The 17,464-nt window shown below is 62.1% G+C and overlaps 1 protein-coding gene across 3 annotated transcripts in view; it reads left to right on the plus strand.

Moving 5' to 3' along the window:
• BAIAP2 (BAR/IMD domain containing adaptor protein 2) overlaps positions 1 to 17,464 on the plus strand; it is a 63,607-nt gene that overhangs the window by 37,459 nt on the left and 8,684 nt on the right. For all 3 annotated transcript variants that reach the window (XM_020875723.2, XM_020875720.2, XM_020875721.2), the window contains exons 4-13: positions 158 to 219; positions 704 to 775; positions 1,357 to 1,494; positions 10,164 to 10,316; positions 13,011 to 13,235; positions 13,385 to 13,586; positions 14,239 to 14,440; positions 14,946 to 15,014; positions 15,359 to 15,521; positions 17,300 to 17,334. In XM_020875723.2, the coding sequence (XP_020731382.1) occupies positions 158 to 219; positions 704 to 775; positions 1,357 to 1,494; positions 10,164 to 10,316; positions 13,011 to 13,235; positions 13,385 to 13,586; positions 14,239 to 14,440; positions 14,946 to 15,014; positions 15,359 to 15,521; positions 17,300 to 17,334 (1,321 nt within the window). The remainder of the gene's footprint in view (positions 1 to 157; positions 220 to 703; positions 776 to 1,356; positions 1,495 to 10,163; positions 10,317 to 13,010; positions 13,236 to 13,384; positions 13,587 to 14,238; positions 14,441 to 14,945; positions 15,015 to 15,358; positions 15,522 to 17,299; positions 17,335 to 17,464) is intronic.

Here is a 17,464-nt window from a genome sequence, read left to right on the forward strand (position 1 = left end):
CCCAGTGCACCCCTGCCTGCCTGCCAGTTCCCAGACCATGGCAACCCCAGTGCCTGGCCCGCCGGTGCACAATCCCCAGCTGTGGAAGGGTGATGGGGTAGTGATTCTGAGGCTCTCACTTCCCTTCTGCTTTTCTCTCCGGCCATCTGCCTTCCAGGGGATGTTCTCTTCCAGATGGCTGAAGTCCACAGGCAGATTCAGAATCAGCTGGAAGAAATGGTGAGTCGCAGCCTCCCAGGGAGGCCGGGGGAGGCAAGGGCAGCTGCAGGTGGGCAGGCGCTGTCGAAGGGGAGAGGAGGAGGCGAGCATGTGCTTCTCCGTGCATCCCCTAGGGAGGCCTGTGCCGCCCGGTGATCACGCTCGGGTCTGGGGCATACCTAGGGCCCACGACAGAAGTCACATATGAAGGAGGTGACCATTGTGGGGCCTAGGGGTGTACAGAAGGACCTGGGAGAACAGGGCACAGGCCAGATGGGGTCTTACACTCAGCTGGCCACAAAGGCCAGGCTCCAGTTCAGCACTCTCTCCTGGGGCCGCCTGGTTCCACCAGGGTCATTGGCTCACAGGTCAGACAAGCTCCTCTCTTCCATGGGGGTTCCCAGCGTCCTGGGCACCCTTGTCTTGGTGACCGGCCCCCTCTCCCATTCGGCTCCTCCCTCAGGCTGTACGTCAGCGCTGACCTTTGTTTTCTCTCCATACCCAGCTGAAGTCTTTTCACAACGAGCTGCTCACACAGCTGGAGCAGAAGGTGGAGCTGGACTCCAGGTACCTGAGTGTAAGTAGCCCACCTGTACCTGCTGGTCCACCTGCCCTGCTCAGCCTCCATGTGAACACTTCCCTTGGTCCAAGGGGTTTTCAGCTTCCCGTGAGCTCTGCATCCTGTGGTTTCCTGCAGCTCCTCTGACATTCGTGCCTCTTTGAGACTACCCTTGGGTGGACTCCTGCATAGGATGCCCCATGTGCCCTGATCCTCTGCCCATGCCTCTCAGCTGCTCTTAGTAACAACAATGATGTGCAGCGGCCATCGTGTGGAACCTGCACGAACTCTTCTGACCTGCTGTCATGAGTTTCCTTGTCCTGTCCCCTCTCCCAGGTCGACCAGAAGGGCGAGGGGCCAGACTGCCAGTGTTCATTACACGAATTCACACTCTTCCAGCCCTGGGGTGGGAGAGGAGGCCCAGCTGGTGGTCCCAGCCCTGATCTTTATCTCCAGGGTGCGCAGAGCTGAGGCCTCAGGTTTGCAGCTGCACAAGTGCTGCCATCCATGGGCTCGGGCCACTGTGGCCCTGTGGGAGTGGGAGAGTGAGAGGGGTACACTGGCTCGTTGCCCACATTGTTTTGGCATTCATTTCTCAGGCTGCGCTGAAGAAATACCAGACGGAGCAGAGGAGCAAAGGTGATGCACTGGACAAGTGCCAAGCTGAGCTGAAGAAACTCCGCAAAAAGAGCCAAGGGAGCAAAAACCCCCAGAAATACTCGGACAAGGAGCTGCAGGTAGGACTTGGCTGGGTGTGCCAGGCGCTCTGCCTGCAGGGACACGCCGGAGGGCTCAGGCCCCTGTTACGGTGTCAGGACTCTTGGTCCTTTCAAAGAGCAATGAAGGGCAGGCCCTCCTGATGGATCAGACCAAGGCTCCACTCTCCTGGGGGATTTCCGGTGGGGGTGCCCTACATCCCAGAGCTGGCAGGACGGCAGCCCTGTCCTGCAGCCTCAATGGGTGCCATGGCTCTCTGCCAAAGGAGCAGAACCCACAGGGAACCTTCCCGCCTCAGAGAGAGACCTCAGACTGCTACTCCGATTGAGTCACGAATGCCCATGCCTAGCGTGGGCCCAGAGCCTCCAGCAGGCAGACGCTGGCCGGTTCAGCATCTCGGGGGCCCTGCGTTATGAGGCAGATGGTGTTGCAGGACACGGGAGGGGCAGCCCTGGTTGCAGGCATTGTGTGCTGGGGTGGGGGCGAGGAATCAGGACAACGCGGCCTGTGACAGGCATGGCCCCAATACACCTGACTCACCAGAACCCCGCCGCCAATTGACATAGATTGGGCCCAGACGCTGCTCTCCAAGGTCATGCGTCTGAGGAGGAGAAACAGGACAGCCACCCCCCTGACCTGGTCAGCAGTGGAAGCTTCCCCGGGACACAGGCATGGGGTGACCTCTGGGGTGCACCCCTCTGCCCCTAAAGCCCTGCTCTTCCTGCCGGCCATCAGGGCAGCAAGTCTGGGGGCACCACATACACCATCGGGGCCTCCCTGCATGGCATGCCCCCTGGTGCCAACACCACTGCCCTCAAGCGCCTCTGGAGCCCTCCAGGGCCACGAGGCTGGTCCTGGCCACTTGAGTAAGGCGGGGACAAGCAGGCGCCCTGCTCCCCTGGAGTGGTCCGGCATCTGCGCCCTCTGCGCCTGGGGCTCCCTATGGGGAAGATGGGCAGGGGGCGCCAGCTAAGTACCACAACCCGCCATGCGGGAAGCAGCCACTCCTGCAGGGGGGCGGGCTTCTGCAGCCCCTTCCTCAGGAGTTTCTCACCGAGTTGCAGTAATAACCCAGCTCCCGCCTCTCAGTGTCTTTCACTCTCCCAAGCCCACCTCCACTGCTCTTTTCTACCTGCCCCTTAGCCTCCTGAGGGTGCTATTGCAGTGTTAATGACCTCAGTTATTCTAGTCAGGGGACGGGTAGGGCTGCGTTCCGCCCTGTCCCTCCCGGCGTCCAGCACAGGCTGCTCGCGTGGTGATAGGCAGTATGTGATGTTGTTCCAGTTGTCCTCTAAGGGCGGGAAGCAGAGCGGCAGTCCAACAAGTGTTTCTTGTTCCCCGATGACGCTGAAACTGAGAGGCCAGGCTGGGGGTCCTCAGAGTCCCTCACCCCGTGTCGTGAGGCAGGGGGCGGGCGCTTGGTGTGCTCTGAGCCGGTGGAAGGCATGTGGCTGCCTGTCCTATGGATGGTTCTGATCTGTCTGGTGGCCTTGTGGGGATGCCCAGCCCACCCAGGCATCTGAGGGCCCCTCAGCACCTGAGGCCCTTCTTTCTGATTCTTGAAATCTTTGCAGACTTGACCCAGGAGCCAGGGTCTGATGTCTGCTTTGAGGTGTGGCTGCTGGGGCCTGGGAGGGCCCCGGAACCTTCTGGTGTGACAGCCCTCCTCTCCCCACTGTTTCCCCCAGAGGAAGTGCCTGGCTGGCAGGGCAGGTGTGCTGAGTTTGCCCGGCCCTTCACCTTAACCAAGGTCCTGCGAGTCACAGGAAATGGCTTGTTAAAGATTCTTTTACTGGGGGAGAGCAGAACTCTGCTCTCCCCGTCTTGTTTCTTAGAATGCCCCTCCACCTCCAGGGCTCCTTTTCAGGCCACCCAGTAGCAGATCAGCCATGGGGGCAGCTCCGTCCATCCAGACGGTAGTTCATGGCCCTGCCCTGGAGAGCCCGGCCTCACCTGGACTGCAGTAGACCTAGCCGCTAGACCTGCTTGCTGCAAGCAGGTGTCTTTGTGCACCGAGTGGGGGTGGATTCCGGACTGAGGACCCCTGGGAGGTGGGGAAGGACCCCAGGCACCGGCAACCCCCTGCTCCCTCGGAGCCTCTCTGTGTCCCCAGAGTCCGAGGGTGCAAGACCCTGTGGACCTTCACCGGGGTCTGGGCCGTGTATGGCCCTGTGAGCAGTGTGTGCAGATGGGGGTGGTCCCAGGCCCCATGCTGGCACAGGGGCCCCACCTGGGCATCCCCGAGCCACAGCCTGGGCTGACCTGAGCTGTGACAGCCCTTGGCAGAGGAGATGGGACCCCCAGGCTGATGGAGCCCCTGTGGCTCTGGTGCGGCCCAGGGCTCCCACAGGCGGGTGGCTCATGCTCCCAAGACCGGTGGACTTGCCTGTGTCAATCCCCGGGGTCACCTGTGAGCCTTCTGGAGCCCCTGGCTCACGTGTTCCGCTTCTGACTAGGGCTCAGTGTGGACAGGACACTCAGCAGGGAGGGTAGAGAGGCTTTCGGCACCTGCCAGGCACAGGTCGACCCACAGAGCAGCCACACGCCTCCCCACGGCACCTCTACTGCCACGTGGCCCGTCTGCACTGGGCGCTGAGGTGGGGCTGTGCCCGCGGGTCACGCTCCAGGGTGGTGCAGGGGGAGACTGACCGCCAGTCAGTCTGTGACGGGTTCCCCATGAGGGGGGCTGGGTCAGAGCCGGCCAGCTTCAGAAACTGCTGGTAATTGAGACTGTGTTTTGGGATTTCCATGAAGAGAACTGATTTTAGGTCAGGAAATAGGCACTTAGAGGCATTTGGGGCGCAAACTAGGACGCAGGCTTCTTTCTAGAAGTAGTGAGCACACCACGTGCTGACCATGTGGCACGGTCACGCTCCACACCTCTGGTCACCGTGGTGCTCACAGGCACTGACGGAGCACCACAGGGGGTGGTCAGTGGAGGACACACCGTGTGTCTGACAGTGTGGTCACAGGTCTCGTCTGGCATCCTGTCTCTGGCCCGGGGTTCTTCTCCCCAGGCATGGGTGCATAGCTGTGTTGTAGCCTGACCGTCAGGTTCTCCAAGCTTCAAGGTGATTCTGATGGGCAGCTGACCCCCCGGCTGGTCGGCGGTCTCTGGGGCTTCTGACAGAAGGGTCTGGGCTGGGGTGTGGCTGTGCCATGAGCCATCCCAGGTGGAGCACTTTGGGAAGGTGAGCTGGCCAGGCTCTGGGTGCACGTCCCCCTTACAGATCCTGCAGGACTGGCCAAGGATTTCTTCCATTTCTGTTTCCCTCGGCCCACCCCCAGCCCAGCTCCGATTAGGTAGGAGTCCTGGTCCTCCGAGGGGCATCACGACTGTTAGAAAACCCAGCAGTCAGCCTGCCTTTGGGATTCACATTGGTGTGTGGCGTGTGACCTGCAGGGATCATGGGGACACAGCATGTCCTTCCTGCCCATGTGCAGGCTCTGAGGGAAGGGCCGCTAAGACCACAAGAAGCGGTGGAGCCCAGGAAGAGAAGGCTGGAGGCAGATGGGTGGGCATAGATGTGGGGCAGGGTCACCCCCAGTATGGGCCAGACCGGCTTCCTGAGTGCAGCGGGCCAGGGCCTTTGACCATTCCTGCCAGCCGAGCACCAGGTCCTTGGCAGCCTGGTCCTTGGAGCTGCTGACCCTGGCAGGCTCCTGCTGTCAGGAGGGCAGATGGCCCAGCCACCCCAGCCCACCCACCCACCTGAGGTTGGGGTTGCCGGGGGACCCAGAGGTGCTGGGAGCCCCACTTGCGTCCTGAGCTGTCCTCTGCCCTCCCTCTCTGAGATGCTGAGAGTGGGGCCCCGGGTGTTCTGGCTGCGGGGTGTGGGTTGTCGCCGGGGCCTGTGTTGACTGAAGCAGGCGGTTCTGGCAGTCGGCTCCCCCTCCCCGGGCTCCCTTGTTCCAGGAGGCACATCCAGATTGCGGTCTGAGAAAGGGGAGAGATTCATTCTATTTAAAGGGATGTGTAATTAACAAAGCAAAAACAAAATAACCATAATTTAGATCTTCAAAAAAGATAATGGCAGAGGCTGGTCCCGATAACACGTGAGGTTTGATGGCAGTGGTTTAAGTGTCTGCTGTTCTCATTTTAAAGAGCTCTTCAGTGCAAAAGGCATCTATGGACAAGACATCCCAGCAGTGGGACATCTTCTTTCCTTGGAGTATAAGCAGAGGTCCTCTGGGTAAAAGCAACTGAAAAGCCAAGTATCCTCTTAGGGCTTCTGTGTCCAGAGATGGCATCAGCTGCTCAGTCCTCTGGGGGACTTTGCCCCCCCACCCCCCGCCGCCCCGTACCTACTCCCAATCCCCCAGATCAAGCCCCCCAGTGGGCTGCCTAGCTGGATAACACCATGAGAAATCTGGAGCGTCTTCTGCTTTCAGAGCTGGGAGGACTTTGGCGGCAGTGCCAGGCACATGGCACCTGTCTTTTTGCACTGAGAGGCGGACACTTAATAAATGTGGTACGGGAAAAGCGTTTTACTGGGCAGAACACGTCTAGAGTGTTATTTAGACACGTAATCATTACAGCAGATACTAGGCGTGTTGTGTTTGTCTCTTTCCTGCTGAGTCTTTGAAATTGGGTGTGAATTCCGTACCTGCAAAACCTCTGGGGTCACGTGAGGAGGGGCTGCCGTTTCGGGTGGTGACGTTCTGGCTCAGCCCCTGAGGAACCTGAGACCCGAAGGCACCAGAGACTTGGCCACCCAGCAGGTGGGCACAGGAGCCAGGCTCCGCTCTCCTCCAGGTCCCAGGGCAGCCCAGCAGACCCCAGACCCAGGTGGCGTGGATCCCTGAAGCCCCCAGGCTCCCCAGCAGCCACCGAAGGCCTTGGCTCAGGGTGCTTGCAAATTACTAAGACCCGTCCCCTTGGGCCCCAAGGCCTTTGTCAGCGTGTCCAGCCCACTGGTGTGGACAGAAGTGGCCCCACATTCTCTCCTGGGGTCTGGGCACGGGGATGCTGTGGACACGCCCCTCCCAGCATATTCTTGCTGGACTCCAGTGGGTAAGTGCACCGGACAGGGCATGGGCAGTGGGATCTGTTTGGTCACGGAACCCTTTGCCAATCTAGTGATGGTTGTGGGCCCTTTCTCGGGAAAATGGGCAGCCCGGGCCCCCAGATCCGTGTCTCCTGCGAGGGGCACTGTGCTCTCTGCCTGAGAATGTGCCCACAGCATATTCCCTGTACTGCTGACTGCTGGCTTTTCCGCCTGCTGGCCTACAGGAAGGAGGGCGCACTTGCCCTCGGCTCAGCCTTGGTCCCCAGCCCTGCTCGGAGTTTTTGTGCTTAGAGATTCTTAATCCGCTGAACCCAAGGCTGGCTGTCCTGTTCTTGGCCTGGGTGCAGGGTGCATCAGACCAGAGAGGGACACAGGCCTGGTCAGCGGGCTCCAGGGAAGCCACTGGCTGCCCCCAGAACGTACCCAGTGACTGGATGCAGCTGGAGGCATCCCATTCTGGCTGTTCCTTCCTGTCCATCACAGCTGCCTGGGGTCCCGCCTTGTCTCCTTGGAGTGATGGTTACGGACAGTGACAGCTGAGGGCCACGGATCCCACTGTCACTCCCCAGCTGCAGCGGTTAGGCATCGCGTGCCGGTTCTGAGAAATTTGGAGAAACGTGGGAAAGCTGGGTGGCCTATCGGGTGAGGGAGACCAGAGCCCCGGGTGTTTTCTAGAGCGCCCCTCCCCCGCTCTGAGTCACCGGCCTGCTCCGCAGAGGAGACGTATGTCCTGATCACTTTTGTCTTCTCGGATTACAGGGCTGTTCAGCCCAGGGTGACTAAGTGGGAGCGTTCCGTGGGTCTTAAATGCTTTCAGCTGGGTGTTTCTATAGTGCCGTCACCATAGCACCCGCTAAGCCAGGAGCAGGGGTAGGGGGTGGGGAGGCAGGACGCTGGGAGCCTGGCCACGGTGCCCGCCTGCGGTGGGGACAGGCTCAGACCATTTTCTTTGGCCTGTTTGGAACTCCTCAGGGCTGTCGGGTGAGGCTCGTTCGGTCCCAGAGAATGCAGGCACTCCTGCATATTTGGGAATGTCCCCTGCCCACAGCGGCCAGTGTGGCCTGGGGCGTCCTCCTCTCCCACCCCTTCAGAAGCAAAGCTCCTCACTTGGCCTGGATTTCTAGGGTCTGCCCTTCAAAGTGGTGGCCTCTCTGCAAGGAGGCAGCGCTGGGGAAGGAGGTCAGGAGGGCCAGCAGTTATTCCTCGACAGAAGTGGCAGCCTGGGTCCTGGCCGGATGCGGGGTAAGGAGGAAAGGGCAGTTCTCCTGGGCCAGGCACCCCAGCCAAGGCGACGTCTCTCCTGCCCCGTCCTGGGCAGGTGTGGTCCTGGAAAGACACTGCATGACTCCAGGAGCCCCCGGGTCCCTGCCTGAGACCTGAGCTGCTTCTGGCTGTTCTGGGGGCTCAGTTGAGTAAATGGAAATCTTAAAAATAAACCGCCGCTTCCTCCCCCGGCACGGGAGGCTGCCAGGCAGCTAATGAGGCCAGCGCCCCGCGCCAGCTCGCCCAGAGCCGGTTTCTCTCCCCTCCAGGGAGTGGGAACATTGAGGTGAAAGACGTTACCGCAGCCTGAAAACCCAGAAACCGGCTGCAGGACAGACGGGGCCACCGGGCGGCGCTAGGAGGAGCCGTCCTCGGCAGCGGGCTCGGGGCGGGTGGACCCGGGGGGCCCGCGTCCTGGTTTACACCGCTGTCCTGGGGTAACCGCTCACGGAGGTGCCTTCCCCTGCCCCCAGGGCCTCTCTTTAGGTGACCGTGGGTACCTCCTTTGGGCCTTCCTTCTCGAGGCTCTGTGCTGACTTCTTAGGGTCTCAGCCTCTCTTACACACCCACCCTGCCTCCCAGGCCTGCCTGGCACTGGAGCGGCCCCCCAGGAGGGCGGGAGGTGGTGACTCCAGGGACCAGCTGGCTGGGGCTTTTACTGGGGTTAAACCCCAAACTTCTCCTTCTAGAGCTTTGCAGAGACTCTAGAAGCCCCTTAGGGGGCTCTCGGGATCACAGCCAAGCCCAGGTGCGCCCGTGTCCTCGAGAACAGGCTGAGGGAGGCATCTTTGTTCAGGGCTGGTTGAAGCCTGCAAGGCCACACCGATGTTCCCCTGTCCCCCGGAGCGGGTAGGACAGCCACGGAGCAGAGTGGGCAGGGGCCCTCTGGGGGTTTCAGTCTAGTGCCGGGTGCTGCTTAGGTGATGGGGCGCGGGCAGCAGGGGCCTGCATCAGCGTCCCCATCTCTGAGCGAGCCCTGCCCCTTCCAGGCCCTTGTGTCCAGCGGGTGTTCCCACCCTCAGGCCTCTTGTCCACATGGGGGCTTTGGGGTGTGAGCCAGCCCCTTGGTGGGCGGCACCTGAGGGGTCCTTCCACACAGCACGGCCTTGCCCACAGTGGCACCCCACATCTGCAGACTCCCCTGCTTCCTGGAGGAGCCACTCTGCAGGCTGGAGGAGCAGAGGCTGGAGGTCTGGGTACGCACGTGTTTCATAATGTGGGGCTCAGGGCCGGGGGGTGGAAGCAGCCAGCAGGGCTGCCCTGAGGGCCTGTCCGCTCCTGCTCGGACTTTGTCCCCAGGCACACCTCGAGGCCCGGCCGGCCCTGCGGCTGCTCTGGATGACCAGGCGGACTCCTCCAGGGTGGGGGAGTGGGCTGGCCACATGGAGGCCCATTTAAGCTGCTCTCTCAGGGCGAGGAGAGTGGGGTTCAGTGTTGAAGGCAGGGTGGTCTACAGGCACAGGGGAGCAGAGTCCCTGTATGGTGAGAGTGCTGGGCAGGCAGGCTCACGCTGGCAGAGCCTTGCGCTGGGGACAGCGCTGGGGACGACCCACGCCCAGCAGGCGTTTGCCCTCCAGCTGAGCGTCGCTACGAGGTGGGGGGCAGGGAAGGGCCAGGAACAGCCTGCATTGCGCCCACCCAGCTCTGCACCGCCCACCCACGCTGAGTCAGAGCTGTGGGGGGAGGTGGTGAGTCAGGCGGGGGAGGCCGCCCCCTCGTGGCCCGGGTCTGCCCCTGCCGGAGGATGGGGCTTGATTCTGTGAAGGCTGGTCCCCTGGCCAGCCGGGGCCATGGAAAGGGATCCCAGTTCAGGACAGAGGAGTCTGTGCCCCTTGTGGAGCACGGGGTGGGCGTGGAGGAGAGAGGGGAGACAGGGAGGGGACTGGAAGGGGCTCCTGCGTCCCAGAGGCGGGGCCGCACACAGAGGCGGAGGGCCCGCAGGCCTCCCTGGGACAGCTGCCCCCAGTCTTGCTGGGACTGTTACTGGAACTTTCCATCCTGCAGAACCAGAGCGTATTCTGGCGTGCCCTAGCATCAAACTGTGTGCTCTGCCCACCCCCGAGGGATCCGCGCGTGAACTAGTCATTCTCGAGCACACGGTGCCAGCTGAGCTGTCCTGGTCTTCCGACTGTCAGCATGGCTTTTATGGTTGGTGTCGGGGTCTGAGGGAGGTGCCACTCCAGCCTCACCAGGCAGTCTGCCACGTGGTCCCCACACGTGCAGCTGCCACTGCACCATGGGGCAGTGGCTCAGCAGGGTAGCCTCATGGCCAAAGTGAGTCACACAGCCAAGCGCCCACCCCAGTGGGCTGGTGGGGAGGTGTGCTCCCCCTCCACAGCCTGCGGGGCTGCTCAGAATGGGAAGTGATGGGGTGTTGTCCCGTTTCGGGCTCATGTGCCTCTCCCACCCACCCCCAGTACATCGACGCCATCGGCAACAAGCAGGGTGAGCTGGAGAGCTACGTGTCCGACGGTTACAAGACCGCCCTCACCGAGGAGAGGAGGAGGTTCTGCTTCCTGGTGGAGAAGCAGTGCGCCGTGGCCAAGAACTCTGCCGCCTACCACTCCAAGGTGGGTGCCTGCTCTGCGCGGGGCTGGGCCCTCATTGGCACACACTTGCCTCCCTGAGGAACACGGGGGCTTGCCCCACCTTGAGCTGTGATGAGGGAACACTGTGCTGAGCGTCCTGTGCATTTTCGATCTTCTCGGGGGAGAGTTCTGGAAGGACAGTTACCAGGTCAAGGTTGCAGATGTTTCACAACTCCCAGTAGAAATTGCCAGGTGCTTTTTTTGAGAGCAATTACACCAGTAACTCAAGCTTTCTTGGTGACTCTGACAGTTAAGAATCTGCCTGCAATGCAGGAGACCAGGGTTCAACCCCTGGGTCAGGATAATCCCTTGGAGAAGGGAATGACAACCCACTCCAGTGTTCTTGCCTAGAGAATTTCATGGACAGAGGAGCCTGGCGAGTTACAGTCCACGGGGTCGCAAAGAGTGAGACATGACTGAACAACTAACACTTCAACTTTCACTGTTCATATCGCTCCTCCAGGGAGCGAGCTCTTTTGGGAGGCACTGCAGTGCCAACCCCTCTAGAGGCTGGCGTAGCCCCCTGAGGCCAGCGAGACCCAGAGGACACATCTCCCCTGCAGAAACAGAGTTTCAGTGGGGTTTGTGTTCCCTGTAGTCCACAGGTAGGAACTGGAGTGGTGTCAGAGCTGTCAGCTAGAACATTCCAGAATGTTCTGAGAGTTTGGGTGTGGTATGGCAACCCAAGTCAACCAGGGAGGCCCTCATTTGTGTCCTTTTTCCATAAAGGGGTTCTGGGGGCAGCACTTCACATGTGTTTGATCTGACTCAGCTTCTGGTCCCCAGGCTGGGGCTGCCCAGGGGACAGATGCCCTCAGCCTCCACGGAGAGGCTTCTGCCTGCCTGGGCCTGCTGTTGCCACAGGTGCAGCGCAAGGACAGTGACGGGCCTTGTATCCTCTGCAGGGTCAGGGTGGGGCCACCCTGCCGCATGAGACTTTGTGTTCAGGTCCTGTGCCTGGAGGGCTGTCTGGCGGGGAGGCGCTTGCTAGAGCCGCAGTGCTCCGGCAGGGCCGCTGCAGCGCCCACGCGGCTCCAGCAGCCATGTGGCAGGCGTGTGCGCCCTCTGGCGGCCGTTGGGCCCTGTGGCTGCTCAGGGAGAGCGCGGACCCATCTGTGCTGGAAGGCAGGCAGGAAAGCCATCCTTTTCCAGGATGCCACCATTTCTGTCTCCTGCGGGGTTGCAGATCGTGTGTATGCGAGATGACTTCCCAAGAAACTGGACCCCAGCCCCCCAGGAGGTTTGAGAAAGGCACAGGCCCTGGGTCTGGGGCACCAGGGCGTGAAGGCAGGACCCCACCTGCTATTCCTACCAGCAGGCGGCCAGCATCTCCCTGGTGCCTGGGTTCAGGCCTGACAATGACAGGGCCATCATCTGAGTGGGAGCCCTGAGTTGTCCCTGTTGGTGCGGGTCCCTGCTGACCCAGTTTCTCAGCACCAGCCCAGACCCATCAACTATTCCTTTCAGTCATGGGCTGGATTGTAACTGTCTTCAGTTTTGGCCATTGCACTGGGAACGTGGCCGCTGACATGTAAACCAACTGACCTGGCTGTTTTCCAGTTAAACATTCCATGCAGATGAGCAGCCAGCCCTCATGCAGTGTCTGCTGGCCCCTGGTCTAAACCAGAAGGTGGTGGGGAGACCCTGGCCTGCCAAAGGGCTGTTTGTCCAGCATCCTCCAGTTTTCTTATGTGGGCACCACCTCCCTGCCCTAGACAGAGGCCAAAAGAAGTGGGAAGATAAGTGAGGAGAGATAGTGAGGGCTGGACAGACCCGTCCGAGGTCCTGGAGACCTTGACTGCCCTAAGCTCCACCCAGGGTGGGTCTGGGATCTGCATGGAAACAGTTGTTTCACGTGTTGCAGGTAGGGTAGCCCACTTTGGCTGAGGGCCAGGATGGGGGAGGCACAGCCGTTTCCAGGGCCCTACGTGTGTCCGTGCCATGGATTCGGGACCCCTGAATGGGCTGCAGGGGATCTCAGGCTAGTGTCTTGCTTTTGGCCACACCCGCATCCTGGGACCCTGCTCAGGCCTGTGGCTTCCTCGTGCTCTGTCAGGCCCTTGGCCCTCTGGTCCCCTGTGTCCTGGGCAGACCCTGGAACACTGGAGGGACAGCTGGGCTCGAGGGCCCTGGGTTGGGGGCCGGACCGCAGTTGGGCCCTGGGCAGCTCTGTTCCTTCCCCACAGCCCCCTCTCGGTCCCTGTGAGGTTTCCTGGCCCTCAAGTCTGCCTGAACAGCACTCTTCCTAGTACCTCATGGTTGGCCCACAAAGAGCCTATTCCTGTTCTGTGGCTGAACACGTGAGCCCCTGTTCTTTCAATTCCCTCAGGCCCCTGGGGAGGTCCCTCTCGGGTCAGGCCTTGGTTTGACCTCATTCTGAGGGGTCTCTCAGCTGGGGGGCTCGCTGTACCATATCCGGCCCCTTTCCCAGGTCTTAGAGGTGTCTCACCTGGTGGAGGCACCCCACCTGGCAAAGCGCAGCCCCAGCCAAGTGTGCCCACCTGGGGTCGGGTGTGTCTCTTCAGGAGCCACCTGGTGCCAGCTGGGAGCCGAGGGGCGGTGTCTGTGAGGTGGGCCAGAGGCCCTGGCCTCTCCCGGCCCTGCGGGGAGGCCCCCTGGCTGCGGGAGCCTGAGGCTGGCCCTCACGCCCGCCCTGTTCGGCTGCTTCCGCTCCAGGGCAAGGAGCTGCTGGCACAGAAGCTGCCGCTATGGCAGCAGGCCTGCGCCGACCCCAACAAGATCCCTGACCGCGCTGTGCAGCTGATGCAGCAGATGGGCAGCAGTAACGGCTCCATCCTACCCAGCGGCCTGTCCGCCTCCAAGTCCAACCTGGTCATCTCAGACCCCATTCCGGGGGCCAAGCCCCTGCCGGTGCCCCCCGAGCTGGCCCCATTTGTGGGGGTAAGTCCTTGCTTCGGAAAGTTCTGTGGGTGTGGGGAGGGTGGTTCCCCTTGCTGCCGGTGGTTGGCGCCCTGGGGCTCCCTAACAGGGGGCCTTGCCGGGCCCGGGCCCTCCTGCCACACCACACCCACGCCACCCCTTCTCGACAGCGGCTGTCTGCCCAGGAGAACGCACCCGTCATGAACGGCGTCTCGGGCCCAGACAGCGAGGACTACAACCCGTGGGCTGACCGCAAGGCCGCCCAGCCCAAGTCCACGTCTCCCCCACAGTCTCAGAGCAAGTTGAGCGACTCCTACTCCAACACGCTTCCTGTGCGCAAGAGCGTGGCGCCCAAGAACAGCTACGCCACCAGTAAGCGCTCCACTGGGGCCCTGGGTCCACCCAACCCGTAGCAGTCACGACATCCCTGAGGGGAGGCTGGGGGGAGCCCGGAGGCTCACGGGCACACGTGTGTGCAGCACCCTGGGGACCGCTTTGAGATTTCCGTCCTGGATCCTTGAGCTTGACTGGGCTTCTCTGCACAGTGAGTGTGGCAGGGCAGGGCGGTGCAGGGACGCCAGCAGCTCAGCCGGTGACAAGAGCCCGTGAGGGACACTGAGAGCACCTTGCTGACCGTGGGACCATTCCTGGCCCCACCTCCAGCCCGTCTGCCATGGCCGGCACTCCCCGTCCTGCAGCCCCACCAGTGGGCCTTGGCCTGTGAGGTCTCCCCATTAGCAGATGGGAAAGCTGAGGCCTCAGGCCCAGAGAACTGCCCCAGCTAAGGAGCGACAGGTCAGAGGCCGCATCCACACGCACCCCAGCTCCCAGCTCCTTCCGGAGTCTGAGCCAGACAGCCCTGGAGGCCTGGCAGTCATCCATCAGGGTGGACCGTCTACCTCCAGGCCCACCTGGGGGCTCCAAGTATCTCACAGTCAGACAGCCGAGCTGATGGGAGGATGACCGCGCCCTTCCCTGCTCAGGACGGAGATCCCCCTCACACCTGCCCTGTTGCTCCCGGCAGCCGAGAACAAGACCCTGCCGCGCTCGAGTTCCATGGCCGCTGGCCTGGAGCGCAACGGCCGCATGCGGGTGAAGGCCATTTTCTCCCACGCGGCCGGGGACAACAGCACCCTGCTAAGCTTCAAGGAGGGCGACCTCATCACCCTGCTGGTGCCCGAGGCCCGAGATGGCTGGCACTATGGAGAGAGCGAGAAGACCAAGATGTGAGTCTGGCGGGGGCATCAGCCTCCTGACCCGGGTCTCTGTGTCCTGGCTCTGGGTCCTCCTTCAGACCGATTATCCAGGCCCCACAGGTCCGTTAGGAGGGACAGATGTGGCCGCAGGCCCCCACCAGCCCTTGCTTCCACGTCCTTTGACTCAGCCTGGCACCCCACGTGTGCGCGTGGCACCCTCCCCGTGGCCCCGTGGTGGCTCCAGGCAGCGTCTCCTGTTGGTGCCATGGCTTTGCAGCCTTGTGGAACTGAGCCAGGAATCCCATCATGCTTGTTGAAGAAGTTAGAGCCCTGCTCAGTCCTGGCACCTTTGCTCACTCACAGCCTCACTCCCCTCCAGGGCAGGGTGGCTCAGAGCTGGATGGATGCCCAAGTGGGTCTCCTGGTCTTCCTGGAGTGTGTGCACACGCCCCCTCCTCAGATGCATGCAGCTGGGCTGGGGAGCGGGTGGGACCTGGGGCCAGAGGACGTGCTCTGACGGGGCCTCCTCTTCCAGGCGGGGCTGGTTTCCCTTCTCCTACACCCGAGTCCTGGACAGCGATGGAGGGGACAGGTTGCACATGAGGTGAGCATGCTGACGGGGCAGGTGGCTTGTAGCTCGGGGCAGGGGCTGCATGTTTAAGACCCTTGGGTCCAGGGGTGTGGAGGTGCTGTGAGGGGTGGAGGTGTCTGAGCTGTGTGGGGTGGGGGGTGCTCACCTGAGATGTCAGCAAGTGTGAACTTGGCTCCCCTACCACCCCCCCGGCAGGCCTCACACTCTGCTCTTAAGAGGGGGTGGGGTGGGGGCCAGGGGAGGCCCAGGCCCACCCAGGCAGCATCACTGCCGTCTTCCGTTCCACCCTCCTTGTGGGGCCAAGGGACACAGGGGGCCCAGGTGGGCCTGGCTGACCGCCCTGCCCACCCCCGCAGCCTGCAGCAGGGCAAGAGCAGCAGCACGGGTAACCTCCTGGACAAGGAGGACCTGGCCCTCCCGCCCCCCGACTACGGGACGTCCTCCCGGGCCTTCCCCACCCAGACGGCCGGCACCTTCAAGCAGAGGCCCTACAGCGTGGCCGTGCCCGCCTTCTCCCAGGTGAGTGCAGGGCCACAGCGGGGGCTGAAGGTGGGTGGGTTCAGAGTGCCTCCACCAGAAGGCCTGGTGCTCTGGGGGGTTTGGACTTGGCCGTCACACTGCTGCGGTGGCCTGCTCAGGGGTCACAGCCCAGCATCCTCTCTAGTCTCAGGGCTCCAGAGAAGCACAGAGGCCCCTCTGCCCACCCTCCCCTCAGCCTGGGGATCACTCTGGACGCCACCTCTTGGGAGGAGGAGCCCCTTCCCTGAGACCCAGGAGGCTCCTGCAGTCGTGGGTCTGAGTGCAGATGGGTGGCTGCCTTGTCTCTGCCTGAGACGTGACCAGAACCTTCTAGTTAGCATGTGTTTGGGCTCTTAGGAGGCAGGGCCAGGCATGTGTGGTCAGCCTACCTGGAGCCAGGGAGCCAGAGGGAGAAGATCAAGGCTTGGGTACCCGGCGGGTCTTCCCGTGCAGGGTTGTCTTCAGGTCAAGGTGGGACTGGGATATGAGTGTAGACGGTGCCCACAGCTCTGCCTGGGAAGCTTGTGGGTGGGAGAGGGCCCAGACTTCCAGGACGTTTGCTGTGGTGGCATGATGGGCAGGGGCCAGCAACTTTGTTCCATGCTGGCCTCCAGGTGAGGGCCTCACTCCATCTCGGGGCCAGGGGACCCAGATGAGGGGAAAGGAATCAAAGAGCACTCCTGTTTCTCTAGAATTTGGGCAGCCAGAGAGTTGACCCAACAGCGGGGGGTGGGGGCGCTCCCGGGGGGCTCCCGTGTTGACAGTGTGACATCAGAAGCGGGCAGGGCAGGGAAGGGCTCCGGGTGCATGGTGGCCGACTCGCCCTGTCCAGATGTCTGTGTCTGTGTCCTGAGTGGCCTCACCCACCCCTCCCTGCCATCAGGAGGGCTTAGCTGGTGCGTGCTGTATGAGGTGTCCGGGGTGTCTTCAGAGAATTGATGATTAGGCACAGGGAATACGTGATTTAAGATGACTTAGGTGTGGGTGGGGCAAGGCCGGGGGGTGTGGCTGGGCCTTTGGATGGAACATTTTGGAGATGGTGAGGCTGGGTCAGGGCAAACGGCAGGGAGGGCAAGGCCGACCCAGCCCTGGGTAGGTATGGCACCTCAGGGGTCATGGGGCCGGCCTGCAAGACCCCCCAGTCCCTCTCCAGCCCTACCCAGGCCCCGTGGCACAGCTGGCCAGGCCTGGAGGGGTCTGACCACTGCTCGCTGCTCTTGCAGCCCAGTCTTTGGACTTGGTTTTGAGGCTGAGAGAGCTGAGGAGGGTGTTCCCAGTACCCCTCAGTGGCTTTGGGGCAGCAGCTTCTTTGGGGCCAGGCAGCTATACAGTGGGCATGTTGGGGCTCAGGGGGATGCTTGGCCCAGGGTCCAGCACAGGCTTGCATGAGGCAGGCTGCCTTCCCTGCATCAGCCTCTGCCAGCCCAGCTTCCCCATCCAGACCCCACCCTCCACGGTTTCAGGCTCTGGGTTCCCCAGGAAGCCCTTACATGCCGGGTTTTTAATCACATGACCTGCACGGCTGAAGGGCCACAGGGAACATGTGCGGAAGGGGGTCATAGGGTGACCTGTCTTGTGTGAGCTCTCTGTCGGCCACTGGCCAGATGAGGAGGCATCCCTGTGAATCAGGGTGGGCCCTGCTGGGGGTGGGAGGGGCCCTTCATGTTCTCAGCCGCAGGCAGCATCACACACCCTGGGATCAGGAGGGGCCCCCGTCCTGCAGACCCTGCCTCAGCCCCTGGCTCCCCAGCCTGACCTGCTTCTGTCTTCCTCACCAGGGTCTGGATGATTATGGGGCGCGGGCCGTGAGCAGGTAAGAGATTTTCAGACTCATCTTCGGGAGCTGTGGGCGGTGGGGAGCCGTCCCACCGGAAGCTGGAGTCGGGTGGTCCCTCTCCCAGGCCTGCTTGGTTGGGGCCGGGCTGGAGACCACAGTGTCTCCA

This window comes from Odocoileus virginianus, chromosome 17, assembly GCF_023699985.2.
Source record: "Odocoileus virginianus isolate 20LAN1187 ecotype Illinois chromosome 17, Ovbor_1.2, whole genome shotgun sequence".
Classification (NCBI taxonomy): Eukaryota; Metazoa; Chordata; class Mammalia; order Artiodactyla; family Cervidae; genus Odocoileus; species Odocoileus virginianus.